We start from the raw sequence: 14,778 nt of genomic DNA, 5'->3' as shown, positions 1-14,778 counted from the left end.
TTAACAGAGTGAATGAAATTAGGTTTTTAGGAGTTACTATCGACGACAGTCTGACTTGGAAATCCCATATCAATGCAATAAAAATGAAAATAGCAAAAACAGTTGCTGTGCTTTATAAAGCAAAGAATGACTTGGACAACAAAGCTCTGAATCTGTTATACAACTCATTGATGGTTCCATATCTGACTTACTGTGTTGAAGTGTGGGAAGTGCATGCAGAACTTCCATCCAGTCAATCTTCTTTTTACAAAAAAGAGCAATAAGAATTATTACAAGAAGTAAGTATACAGATCCTTTAACCCCTATATTTCTTAAATTGAAATTGTTAAAAATTAGTGAGTTAGTAAATTTTGGAATGTTGCAGATTATATACAAGGCTCACAAATAACTTTTACCAATAAACCTTCAAGATAGATTAAAAAAAAACAAACAAAGTTGTTGTACTTCAAAAGGATTCAAAGTATGTAAAAAAAACAAGAGCGTTACCTTACAGTTAAAGGAGTCATTTTATGGAATAATCTTAACAGAGAAACTAAAGAAGCTTAATCAATCAATATCTTAAAAAAAAGATCAAATCCAGATTTCTTAGTAAATACAGTGAAATTAAATAAGGTCTTGTCGAGTGGCATAAAGGGGAAAAAAGATGTGTTCTTTTGTCTTTTTGTTGGCTGTTTTCCTTTTTCTTTTTTGTGAAAAGAATGAAATGTTAAAAGGCATGTTTGCCTGCAGGTGTTTTGTTTTGTTATTTTCTTATATTACTGTTATGTGATTGTTTGATTTGTAACCTGTGAAAGAAGGGGCAGATACAACAAGAGTTTTTCTTCTTTCTGCTCCTTTTCATTCATTTTTGGGATCTTTTATTTTTTCTTTGTCTTGATTTTTATTTGTAAAAGAATGAAATATATAAATAATACATAATGAGATATTTCCTGTAGTCTATAGAAGTCATGGTGTGCTTAACAATAATTCTACTAGCTCATGGTATAACATCCATGTCATTCTTGCAACTCAGCAATATCTCACTGGATAACTTATCATTATTTTGTTAAAAAAATAGGAATTTTGATAGCCCAGTATCTGAGTTAAGAATCAAAATGAGGAGTATAAACCAAGGCCTTCTGAAACAAAGTTTCACCTTTGTTATATTACACTTGTGTATTCTTCTTTGAGTGAATATAAATTCATCCGTTTTGCTGTAATAGCAGCGTTTTAAAGAAAAACACAAATGCACCCCAAAAGAATCTTGAAAAACTTCCACACCCTAGACCTAGATCAAGATCATAACATTACCCAGCATGCACCTCGGTCCATTTGGGCCCCACAATAGATACAAAGCGCAAAATTCCTTACAGCTGCTTTTGTCATGAATAACTTCTCATCAACATAATTAAACATATTTAAGGTTAAGAACCAGGTATTCAAACTCAAATTCAGTTAATACGTACAAGCTATGCATGTTTAAATGCTGCACCTAGAGAGAGAATTTACAATTCAGACACAATTTGCTAACTTATAGAAACAGTTCATCATGGATCCTGCTCACAAGTGTTTTCAAAACACATGTCTACTCAATAACAGTTTTTATTTTATTCTTCTTTCTGAACCAGGATTCAGGAGTTTCTATAGTTGAATCAATTGCCGAGCTATTTTATGAACTGTGTTTTTGTGAAGTGAATGTCACCCAGCTTGCATCAGTGTAAGAAAACAGTTTTATAACATCATTTTCTATTTAATTGCTCCAACTGGCTGTTAGCTAGACAGTGAGGGACACATCCTTTTTTTTGCACAGAGCTTTTGTCGATGGCCTGTTTTAAATATTCCTCCTTCTTGCATTGACAGTGCAATAAATGGAAATGATGAGTTTTGTGGTTCTTCTTTGACAACAAAAATCTGAACTAGGTGGAACCTGGTTTCATCAGTAGTCGTTTGAGTTTTTGTCCGAGGTATGCAAAATCTACTGGCATGAACCACCCAGAAAATATATATGTGTTTTAAAGATTGAACGAAGAGCAGGGAGACGTGTGTGGCTGGTGGTGAGACAGGTGAAGCATGTTTCTGTAATGACTGAAGAATAAATGCCTGTCGTCTCCTCTAAATGTTTTGCATGCTGTTTTGCTGGGCCTCAGGCTACGGGCTGTTTTGGGGGAGTCTGCTTATCCAGATAAGTGTCAGGTGTTGGAGTGTGGTCTTAATCTGCTGAGGGCATCAGGAGCAGAATTTACAATTCATTATTAAACAACCTCTGGCAGAAAAGTTGCATTATCAGGTTCGCTATATTTCAGGTTTGGTACTCTTGCGCTGACTGTGGTTTAATGCTCGTAACTGTATTCTTAAAGAGAGATGGATGAACAGCACAGTTTTACTTATATTATTCACACACTGAAAAAAGTTGTACATCACCAATTTACAAAGCATAAGATTGATTTTTTTGTAAAGATTGTAGCTGGATTTTTAATCAAAGTAGTATCTTTTTGAAATTTGAATGTGTCATTCAGTACAACAAGGTTTGATAAAAGGGTGAGACAAAAGCCTTCTTGTAGATTTTTACTGGCAATTTTAAAAAAATATTTTGATGGCACTTAGTCCAGTTTCACACCAAAAAATAGATTTTCATCTTTAAAATCTTAAAAAACTAAATATAAATATGACTCTGACTTGAACGCTAGATATTCTTTTGTAGCTTAAAATAAGCATCTCTCACCTTTTGTTACTCTGCAGTGTGAGACAAAAAAATCAACTCACCACACGTTGAAATCTGCAGCTCTCAGGGCACAGTGGTAGCAAAAAGGCTCAACTCCATACCCCAGTGATTGCTGCATCCTGAAACATATTAATGTCTTTAAATTGTGGTATATGTATGTTCTATCTCGCTTCAATCTGTTTCTATAGGGCAAATAAAGGTTCAATTTTTACCCACTAAGTCAAACATAGTAATAATAAGACGTGATTTCTTTACTAATTAAAGACACTGGGTCTAATGAGGATGCAGAGGTTTAGTTAAAGAAAAACAGTTTTTGCTTAAACTGCTATCGTGTTTCTTGTCGGTAGCTGTGTGAACAGATCAGCTTCTATAGTGTTGCCAAGCGACAAAGACATTAGCTATGCATTATGCATACTTATTGTGGAGTCTCAGGATTTCTTTGAGGAACTGGAAAGCTTTACCTGCTTTCACCTGATGTGACACAGTTATTAGTGCCAACAGTACCCGCAGAATACAAACGGCATGCAGGCACTGAGTAGACACATAGGGCCTCATTCAATAACTGCGTACACACAAATATGTGATCAAACTGTGTGTAAAACTAAAACTTCTTCTGACTATATATGAGCACAAATGATGACAACGGATATTCTCAGAAAATGTAAACACGTACTATTTTAACTAAATTATTTTAAACAAGAAAAGCACTGAGAGAGCGCAGACCTCCGCCAAGCATAGTGTGATTGTCACCAACACTTTAGTCCTACTTTAATGTTATACTCCCTTTCAGCAGACTGTCTGCTACAATTTTTTGTAAGCTGCAGGTTTGTATGATAATTTCTTACCTGACAGTGTTGAAAATTCTGGTGACCCAGTACATATTTCATATTCCAGATCTTTGTGTCCAGAATATTGCCAGGATCTGGATCGTACTTCTACATCTGTGAGGAAATTAATGTGACCTTGTCTTGTATTGTTTTGCAAAGCAATCCTACCAATTATCGTGGCGTTATATACACATATGTTGAAAACGGCCCTATCTCACAATGATAAAGAATCCTTTAAAAAAATCCTGGATCCAGATGGTGATTCGGATCACCTCCAAAATTTAACTGCTTCTTCCTTATCCCATTTTAAACATTTACTGAAAATTTCATCTAGATCAGTTTGTTACTTTTTGAGTTATATTCTTCACAGACAAAAAAACAGACCTACGGACAAACTGTCCCAAAAACATAACCTCGTTGACGGAGGTAATTAACTAAATTAGATTTACAACATATTTAAAATACTTTCAGTAAAACCGAAAAGCCTTTATTAGAATTCAATGATAAAAACAGTGAATTGACTTAATGTCTCAAAAAACCATGAAATCAACACATTTTCACACTTATCACTCTTATCACTCTTAAAATGTTGACTCTTTAATTAAATACTAAGTTTACAATTAAAAAATTGACTATGTACATCTTTAAATGTTGCATTTTTTATGATGCGCCTGTCAATTTTATATTCACAAGGTGGTCAGAACAAGATTGGCTGGTCGCACATATTGTGAACATTTCTACGCACATATCATTAAATGAGGCCCAATGTGAGACATGTATAAATTTAAATGACGAGCTAATTTTGGAGAAACTGTACCATCGAGGTTACTGTGATTGAGAGAGAGGGAGCAGTTTTATGACAGCTGCAAGGATGTGGGGCATGTTTGAAATGTTTTCTTTTTTGGATGGGGGGGGTCAGCAGACGGTCAGATGGGGAGCAGAACATGTGACCTGCTTGAACTAACATAATGCTTAACTGCACTAAGGCCTCAGTGGCAGCTGATGTGAATTTTCGGCCTTGTTAATGCTAACACCGCTCTCCTCCTAAGAGCACACCATATTGTGAAAATCTACAGATTTATCTCCCAAAGAATCTTTCCCACTGCTTTAAAACAGCCAGGGACAAAAGAAGCTGACAGTGATGTTTACAGACTCAGGTTTAAATCTGTACTTGCTAAATTTGCTGTTTTGAGATCCTCCTCCACACACAGCTGAGTCCAGGGCTGAGTAATCATATCAGGATCATGTGTTTCTGTGTTGGTGTTTGTTTATTCCTTGTGTTTAGACCGAACCTTGCCCAAGACATTGCTGGAGGCATCGGGGCTCACTGGTGTCTGCAGCTGTGAGCTCATCAGCCCTCTGTGTGCTGCTGAGTGTGTGTAACCTCAGTGTGACATATGCTGCTGCCTTTCACCGTATTTCTCTTCGGTCTGTGACGTCTACACAAGGTCAAACAGGGAGAGCATCTGCTGGGTAAGGCGCAGAGTATCTGAGGTTGTCAGGGAGCATCTGGGTGCACACACACTCAGAAACACAGACACACAGCTATAAATGCTTTCAAACAGAAAAAAAACATTTATTCTCTCCTCTGACAGAATCTCTCCCTCTCTCAGGCTTGTGCACATACACAAACACTAACCAGAGAAATGCATCAACATCACAATGCAGTAACAGTAGCAACAGATAGGGGCTGCTGCAGGACTGCTGGAGCTTCTCAGCCAATCCGATGGCTGCTTGTTAGGAGCCCGGCTTCCCACTGGCACATCATCTTCTCCTCTCTTTTCTCCTGACGGTCGTTTTCTCTCACCGTCTCCCGGCGTCTCTCTGCATCTCCCTTCCCCCTCGTCCTCATCCTTTTCATTGGGATTAAAATTGGCTGCAGCCAGGTGCTGCTGGCGTGTGAGTGTGCCCCTGTGTGTGTGTGTGCCTGTGTGTGTGTGTGCCAGAGCAGCGGTGGAGAAGCAGAGGCAGGAGGGAGGACACCGAGGTTTCACCCAGGCGGCTGAAGATGTGCGGTGGCCGGTTACAGGGCTAGAGGACGCCTGGGAGGACAGGCTGTCTGTGGATGTATACCTGTGGAGAAAGGATGTCTTTCTTCATCGTCTTGGCGAGCCGCTGATGAGGTGTCTGGTCTGCACTTCCTTTCACGTCACTGTCTGTGTCTTCATTCCTTTCTGCCTCTGTACATACATCTGTGTGTGGTGGTGGTGTGCATGTATGAATATGCGTGCGCTGTTGTCTTTGCGTGTCATGGATATGGATTATGCTCAGATCCACAGCTGCATGATGCATTGTGTGCCTGTTTGAAGCTGCGACAGCCAAAATACTGTAGATCAAGATTTCATCCTGTCATCCTTTGTTTTCCGGTCCTCTCCTCTTGTCTCCTCTCCTCGAGCTTTGCTGTTTGTAAAGCAAACCACTGTGCTTCAGAGCCTCACTAAAATGGTGTCAGTTTACATAAGATGGTATTTAAAAAATAGTCATGGACAGCAACATACATGTAGCTTTCCTCCTTGTTAAGATTTTCCTCTTCGACAGTATGCTGTATTTCTCTTTGACGGGTGTGAGCTGCATTAATCTCAACCGGTAGGCCGAAACCTGTCAATGCAATTCAGCAGGAGGTCGCTAGAGTATGCATGAGTGATAGGACATGTTTTTCATTTGTAAATGCATGGCTTGTAACCTCATACCTCCTGCTGTCGGATGTGATAGTCTTGCATACTGAATGTTGTGTGGAGAATAAGTTCTCCTCCTCTCGTCCTCTCGGGCTTCTTTGCTTTGGGACGAAGGGAGGAGAAACATCCATGGACATTATCTTACAGTGTGTGTGCAGCACAGATACATTGGCCAGCGGACAGTCTTCTTCCACGTTCACGTTTGTCATTTATTGCACTGTGTTTCATTTTGGGAGACTAACGAGAAACAAGGAGCGTTTACACAAAGAGCGGTTGTTGGAGACGGAGAGGCAGAGAGATGAGGTGGTTTGAGCTACTGTCCTCTGTGGGCCTTTTCCATCCAACCTGCTGACACTGCATATTTAGCCCCAAGGGGATCACCGGTTTACACTATTACCATGATCTGTGTGTATGAGTGTGTGCCTGTGTGTGTGTGTGGTGGCCTCTGCTGTTGTGCTTCTGTGTGAAAGCCAGTTCACTCTTGCCATTTGATGAAGCCATTTTACTTCAACCTCAGCCTCAAAAGCTTGATGTGTTTTTTTTCTTAAACCTTATCACAAACTGCCCTCCTCTCATGCTCTTCTCTGTAAGGAGATTAACAGTTTTGAAGTTTCATCCTGTGTCAGCTCTGTTAAGCTATATAATGTTTCCACTACAATTAAGCTCAAAATGTAAGGCTTATTAAATTCTTCAGTGTACCTTGGAAAAACTGAAACACTGTCACCAAATATCAATATTTCTGCTGGACATAGGAGCTAAAGCTAAGTGTCTGAACCAGTCTTTAAATGTTCTAAGTTTGAGCTGTTCCGTCCAAGTTTCTGGAGCATTTGGATCCTAAAAAAACCCAGTAACTCAAAACCCATGTGTCTCAGGGTTCTCGCCATCCTGCTGCCACACTGTCTTGTGAACTGGGATGCAGCTACTTGGGCTCAAAGCAGAATGATTTCTCTAAAGCCCAAAATCTTTAAGGTTATCGACACAGCTCTAGCCTTTTGTCAGCCAGCTTCAGCAATTTGTCTTAGGTTTGTGAATGTGGTTTTAACACAGAAACAGAGGTCATCATGATTTATGTTGGCTCACTAGCGTTAGCTGTGGTTAGCTTGCATGCTACATGCAGTATGTCTGTTTTGCTTTGTGTGAAGCTGTTCCTGAGGAGGTGAGAGACTAACACCTAGTGTGTGAGGACTCAGAGAGCACTCAGAGTGTTACTTCAGTGTATGTTTGACCGCTCAGCAACGTAACAACCTGCTGCCTGCTGTTTGGCAAGGTGCTGATGTTGTTGCTCCAGCTAACCGATCACTTGTGCATTTGATGAAGGGGGACTGGTTGTCCAGGTAACCGAGGAAGTAGATGCTTGTCAGATGATCATCAGAGAGGCCAAGAGGAACATTTCTGGGAAAACTCTGTGTTAGTGACAGCTGAGTGTTTTGATACTGAACAAGAAAAACAAATAGATGATAAAAACAAGGACAATACCTGCACTTTTGAGGAAAAAAAACATCCAAACCTGGAATTTCTGATTTTTTCTTTTCAAATAAATGATTCAGAACTCTGGAATGTAAACAGTTCTGCTTTTCTTTTTCAAAAGGTGGGAAAGAGTCGTATGTTGCCTCTACGATGATGGATTCAGTTAAAGGACAATGAAATAAAAGTTGCTGTCAGTTCTGAAGGATATATTTCATTTTAAAGTGGCAACTTTTATTTACTCAAACTAATGCTCAGACTCTTTGACATCCTGCAAACATTTTGTAATCAGCTTTTTATAAGCTTAGATGATTTCTGTGTGTAACAGAAAAAAGATTTTAACAAAGAGAGAGCTGGTTTGGCTCAGTTGGTTGATTAGGAACCAATATTCAAAGGTTACAGTCCTGGTTGAAGGATTGACTCCTTGTCCTGGCTTGATTTGTTGATTTTGATCATACCTCATTATCTATATGTTCATCAGTTTATTTGGGGGTTCCAACCATAGACTGTAAAAAAAATGGACGTCCGCTTGCTCAGCTCGAAGTGAGGTCTCCACAAAAACCGCTCCCCCTGGTGGCTGGCTGCAGTATAGGTTAAAAAATACGTTTCCCCAGTCATTCCAGATGGGCTGTGGTCAAACTTTAAAAAAATCAATACACTTCGTAGAAATGTTTCTCACGTCAGATTGTTGAAGTGATTTGAAGATTTCATTTGGCTGTCTTGTATTCAAGTCCTCTTTTTTCTGAAAAGTTTCTTTTTCATTAGTTATACCAGGTTAGAAATGAGGTTTTACGTAATATTTAACGATGATTGACAGATGTCATTGTCACACGTTTTTTTCGGGGATTGTAAAATATGTCAGGAGGTAGAGTTAAGAAGCGATTAGACTCTCGAAAGAAAAAAAAACTATAATTTTTGTCACCCAGCTCCAATTAGATTCTCCCAGAATCCCTCACAGTCTCTACTGCGCAGACTCTGGTTGCAAACTGCTTCAATGGCTGCACCTGTGATGAGGGTATTTTGGCTTCAGAACCGTACAATGATAAATGGTGAAGCCACACTGTCCACTCTATATACAGTCCATGGTTCCAACCTGCTCCAGAACCAACCACATCACATAGATTTTTCTGTATTTCTCCAGTAAAATGTAACCTTCCAGGCTTAAGTGTCATGCATACCATTATAACGAGCTAACACTTGTGTCCTTCTCCTTGTGCTTGTGTTTAGGGGGGGTGGTTGATAAGGATTTGCGGCACTACCTCAACCTGCGCTTCTCCAAGGGCTCTGTGGACCACGACCACCAGCAGATCATCAGAGACAACCTCTACCTCCGCACCGTTCCCTGTGAGTTCACATCTCTTTGCCTCTTTTGTTACTATTGGCCTCCATCACTCCTTCAATTTCTTCCACTCCTCTGATCTCCTCATCTCTTCTGCCTCAGTATCAGTCTGTAATTGTCTTCTTCATCGTGTTTCTCTCCGTCTTATATCTTTTTCCCTCCTGCTCCTCTGTTCCTTTTTTTTTTTACTGTTTCAGATTTCCCTCCTCGCCCCTCAGGACTCTGCTCCCGTATTTCTATCATCTCACATGCTCTTTCTTTCAGTCTCTCACGTCTATCGCTCCCTCTCTTCCTTCAATCGTCCGGCTGCTGAGTTTCCATAGCAACCAGCCTCTTGTCTCGAGGCTTGTGTTGCCTTGACGCCCTACCCCCTTCAGCACACACTAGACATGCACAACACACACAGATATGCAAAGATAATTACTCATTACCCTCCTGTGTACGTTTGGAGGATGTGTCTTAAAGTGTGTGTGAGCACCTCAGAAAGATCACTGTTGCTCATGTGTGGATGTGTGTGTTTGTGGTTACTATGTGTTGCTGATTTGTGTCATGCTGCCTACTGTGGGACTCTGTCATTACTGCCATTGACACTGAGGGGGGGCCAGCAGCATCTGCCGGCTGTCAATACAGCCAGCAGCTCATGAATCAGCTCCTCTGGAGACTGCAGACATGAAATACATGCGACTTCATGCTTCTTTGAAAGGACGGCACGCGTGTGGGTCGCTGCTCTGTTACTTGATGTTTGGTGAAGGGCTTTGTACACGTCATTTTTCAGCATCCTTTGAACATACTGTTGAATTGTTCAGTAAGAAAAGAAGGCGGAGTTTGCCTTTTGTTCCTTTCTGGACAAAACTGAGTCTAATCCTGAATGTTGAAAAATTGAACCTTAAATTTTGCGATAGTTAGGCTTGTTTTTCTGTGGGCTGTTTACTTCTACTATACTAGATGTCCTCAGTGTGTTGAGCCGCTGACACAGAAGTGATTGTTTAATACTCTCCCACAGCTGCACAGTTCCTGAGCCCCTCTCTCCTTCTTTTCCCCCCTCCCTCCCTCCTTCACTCAACTCCTGTCGTCTTCATCTCTCTGCCTTCACTCTTCACCCTCTCTAATGTCCCCCTTGACTTCTCCTTCTTCTCTGCTTCTTCTATTTCCTTTAGTCACTCAATCAGATTTTTTCTCCCTTTTAACTTTAGACCTAAAAAAGCCAACTCTCCCTCTTCTTTCTCTTTTTCTTTCCTTTGGCATCCTGTTTGCAGCAGAATAATGCACTGAAGGAAGATTGACAGGGTGATGGCTGAGGTGACGAGAAATAGCTAGAGTTCAACACTTAAGCCCGGTCGATGCCAAATGATGGCACAGGCGCTTTTTGGTAGCATGAACCATCGTTTTTCCATTATTACTCAGTAATTGCTGCCGACAGGCATCTCTGAAACTGGAAAGACAGTTACTGTGTGTGATGTGTGAGGAGAAATGACATCCCTATAATTAACTGTCTATCACTTAACAAAGCTGAAACAATGCGATGTAGATTACCAGAACTCAACTTATAGAGCCTCTGCTCAGCAGCTTTAAGTTGCGTAAATTTAATCATTAAGATACATGATATGATGTTACAGCGATTCCCCAACCCACCTCCACGTAATGTCCCAGTTTTAATCTGCCTTTGGTCAGCAGGTCAATTATGTTGCACAAAAAGCCGTACAGTTGGCCGAGGACGCTACAAAAACATTCTCTGCATGACTTCCTGGCATTCAGAGACACACAAAGGCAAGCGTTGCTCAACCATCAGAGTGACACAGCATCAGACGGCTAAAAAAACAGAGATGAGGGTGCTCAGTGCTGTGCTGCTCGTGCCCGGCAGGCTGTTTGTTGTTGTGGTTTGGAGCGTTGTAAAATCAGTGTTTTTTTCCCTTGTCTGCAGTGCTCTGACCACGCTGTCAGTGTGAGTCTGTCAGCTTGACAAGCAGACGCCACTCTGCATCACAACATGCTGTCACACTGAAGGACGTGGGAGGAAGAGTGTGTGTGTGTGTGTGTGTGTGTGTGTGTGTGTGTGTGTGTGTATGTGTGTGTGTTCATACACCCAGAAGGTTCACATGTTGACATCAACTCCTGCATCCTGTTACATCACTTGGCTCAAGGATTGGCCATTCTCTCCCTAAAATCATGAATCAAAAGTGATTGTTTGATCATCGTTAACAAGTTAATTCACGTTTTGAGTTGCTTAAGGATGCTTTCACTTAGGCGTGTAAGTATCCTCAGGTTTTGTTACCACATCCATTTACTGTTAGACCAGTGCACATGGCAGACACTAGCAAACACACATTAACATTCTCTTACTAACTACCAACTAATCCCGGCTCCAAACTGATACTGAAACACAAGAGATTTGTCCGATTTCGCAAGATTGAGTCAGCAGTTGCAGTGTAAAGCAGATGAAACAAAGAAGGCAGCACAAGAGATTTCTGATGGATGTGAAGTGAATACATCTTCAGGTATCACGTTAAGTGGTTCGGCTGCCCCTGTTTTATAGTCCGTCGGCTTTCTCAAGCCTTTTCTCAAGCAGTTTTTCTTTCCCTGCTTCACGCCATTCTCAGGAATCACTTGACCACTTCAGAAAATGAGCCTCAACGTCGACTGGAGCACCTGGCGTTGAGGAATTGAAAGAGAAGTCTTAGATGATTCTGTTCGCTGCATACAAACAGTAGGAGTGTGTCTTTGATGATAGAGTAGAGCTATGAAATGGGGCTAAAGGAGTGAGAAGATCAGGCAAACATATAGGAAGAAGCAGAAGCAGGGATAGGCGGGGGAATCGTAAATGGAGAGAACAAATAGGAGGGAAGGTAATGGATGTGGTAATGATCAAAGACGCTCCAAAAGAAGATGGAAAAGAGGTGAAGACAGGCGCAGGCACGGCAAAGAAAAGATCATCAAGAGGGATGGGTTGAGAAGATGCAGGAGGACAGAGGATGGAAACTGAGAAGGCAGGAGTCGATGGGAGAGGATGGAAAGAGGGTGGAGGGTTGAGCCGAGCAGAGACGTGGGGAGTAGAAGGGCAGACGTGCCCTGAATGGGGGTGGAGGGAGATATAAGGGAACCTCGTAAGTTATTCCCTGGAGAACCATCTCCTCCCCACTACTCTACTCAGAGGCATCAGTAAAAGGCTCTATAAATAGATTCAACAGTGAGCAGCACGTTCCTTTACTCAGATAGCCTATAAATACATGCAGCTTCTGTCACTTCACATTCACTGCTCTGGACGCATTCTGCCCTGCAGCCTCTCAGCCTCCGACAGGGAATCCTCCTTTGGAGACTGCAGAGAAGGACAGATTAAGATGTTCACGAGGAACATGACCAAGATGCTGAGGACGGTGCTGGAGCTGATTGACGCAACTGATGATAGGAAAGCTGTAATAAAGCTAGCTTTTATGGTGATGTGAGGAAACCTAATGGCTACGGCACCTTTAAACCTTGATGCACAGAAGAGATTAAACTGTGCAGCCCTCTAAATGCAACATGTCTGCATTATTTATGCAGCTGTGCCATCAGTGTTTGAAAATGTTTTTAGTTCAAAAAGCTTCATACAGTTCCATGACCGCCTTACTGGTTAGAGTACAAGTGGTAAACTACACATTTAACATGCAAGGTTTTCTGTTTTTCTATTTGTCACCAGATTTAGACTGTTTATGGTTAGATATTGAAATGATTTTTACTTGTGTAATCACATCTTCAGATGTTGTATATAACAAATTTTGAGTGGTATAGTACAGCATATTATTAAAGGTGGAAGAAATCATCCTACCAAAGTATTGGGATTTTTTGTTGAGCAATTTGAAATTGTGATTTTTAGTTCAAAAATTGATTTTTTTTTTCTTTCAAAAATTAAATCCTTTATTTTAGCCTTTGCTTATAAGCTGGGTTGGAAACAAGTTAAAATGTCAGATCCCCTGAATAAATCCTTAAGACTGACACACGCGGTGTGCATTTTTTGGGAAACATGGCCCCTGATATATTCTGTGGACACCATCTTCATTCAACTTTTTTAAACGGTCTAGTGCTAAAAAAGCAAACTTAAATTGGAAATTTCATAGGATTCCAATTTAAATCGAATCAGCACCCCAGAAACCACAAAAAAATCAAATTGGGAGAAAATTATATTGTACCAGTCATACATATTATGGTGTTGAAACCATAGCTTTGTGCTCATAGTAATGCAAGAACAACTGTAAAGCAATCTTTGAACTTCTCAACACTTTCAAATTTACAAAAAACTATCTGTCCATGACTGTAAGGGGATGGATGAGCCCTCCTTGGCTCTACTTATTGGCTTCATCACTCAAGATTATTTTTTTCAAAGTTCTTATTGTCTTTTAGAACAGGATGTCTAGTAAGTAGGGGTGGAAGAAAAAAATAAAAAATCAATATATCAGGATTTTTTGACAATACTATAATGAGGATTCTTCGTCATTTTTTTTTTCTTAATTCATAGTCTTCATTTCAGTCTTTGTTTCTAGACTGGATTGGATTAAAGTTACCACTTTTCTCCAGCAGAAGGTGAACTGTTACTCTCTGACTCACGTGATGTGCATTTTATGGGAAAATATGGCTCCTGATATAGTCCATAGTCATTATCATCCTCATTTAACTTTTTCACATAGTCTGGTGTTAAAAAAGCAAACTAAAAATCACAAAAAAGAGAAGAATCGCAATTTAAATCGAATCGGCACCTGAAAAAATCGTAATAACATCGGATTGCAAGAATAGCATATCATCCTAGCCCTAGTAGTAAGAGTCCTGAAAGACCTTGAAAAAATTTCTAAGAGAGTTGTCTTCTTTTATTTTTAACTTCACATCTGAGGAGCAGTTTACACAACAAGGGCTTTAGGGTGAAACGCAAAAGTTTTGTTGCGTTTCAGCCACACATTTATACGGAAACGGCGTTTCAGCCGACCTAAAACGCAAACTTTTGAAAACGGCCTCCAGAGTGGGATTTTTCTGAAACGCTGCCGACACCGTTGCTGTGTTAACAGTTAGCCGGCATTTTCAGTGGAAACGATGACATCACACTACTCTTCGCACTTCATGCAGACAACAAGACAACAGTACAGTTGTTACAATTGTCACCAACTACCATGTTGTGCTTGTGCTGCTCAATCTGCTGACTGTCTTTCAACAAAATGTCCATCTTTTCTCCACTTTTGCACTTAGTATTCCCCAATGCACCAGATGACCAGCTGAACTCTACTTCAGTGGAGGTCTACCAAAAGCAGCTTCTGGACAAGACAGTTATAGCACCACCTAGAGGCCTGGCATGCTTACTACAGCGTTTTCAGTCCGTCAGCGTTCCTGCGTAAATGCAGATTTTTTTACTGCATTTTAGCGTTTTCAGATGAAACGTCGTGTAAACGGGGCCTTGCAGTGCATGTAAGGCAGATGTCACTGATCTTCTTTTAACATGATTTCATTTTAACTGGATATTTAACATTTACTCTTCCATTCGTGTGATTGAGTACATGAAGAAAAAAAAATTGTGAGGTTGAACCATGGTTGCTGCTGGGGCATGTTGCAGGTGTTGAACTGCTGATGTAGCTGGGCCTTAACCCCACATTCAGAACTGACTGATAGTGATTATGATGATGGAGGAGTGATGGAAGCAATTACAGTTTGTTGAGGTTGTTTGTCTTTATAATCAAGAGTTTAATGAGTTGTCAAAAAGTATTAAAAGTGTTTATGAAGCAGATTTGTCGTGAATAAATCTTTGTAAAGCCCTGC

The 14,778-nt window shown here is 40.5% G+C and overlaps 1 protein-coding gene across 8 annotated transcripts in view; it reads left to right on the top strand.

The window, feature by feature from the left end:
- Positions 1-14,778, top strand: part of magi2b (membrane associated guanylate kinase, WW and PDZ domain containing 2b) — a 97,330-nt gene that overhangs the window by 24,598 nt on the left and 57,954 nt on the right. For 7 of the 8 annotated variants that reach the window (XR_012598855.1, XM_074676823.1, XM_074676822.1 and 4 more), the window contains exon 2: positions 8,895-9,011. Coding sequence is in view for 5 of the 8 variants with exons in the window: in XM_074676823.1 (XP_074532924.1) it covers positions 8,895-9,011 (117 nt within the window). In the remaining 3 variants the exon portion in view is untranslated. Of the gene's footprint in view, positions 1-5,298; positions 5,652-8,894; positions 9,012-14,778 lie in introns of those variants that run through there. The other variant, XM_074676824.1, reaches the window with a different exon arrangement.

The sequence above is a fragment of the Halichoeres trimaculatus genome, unplaced genomic scaffold (genome assembly GCF_033239565.1).
Source record: "Halichoeres trimaculatus isolate MK-OKI-2021-1 unplaced genomic scaffold, fHalTri1.1 fHalTri1_scaffold_10, whole genome shotgun sequence".
NCBI lineage: Eukaryota > Metazoa > Chordata > Actinopteri > Labriformes > Labridae > Halichoeres > Halichoeres trimaculatus.
Note: the sequence above shows the minus strand (reverse complement) of the source record. Positions and strands in the feature narration are given on the sequence as shown.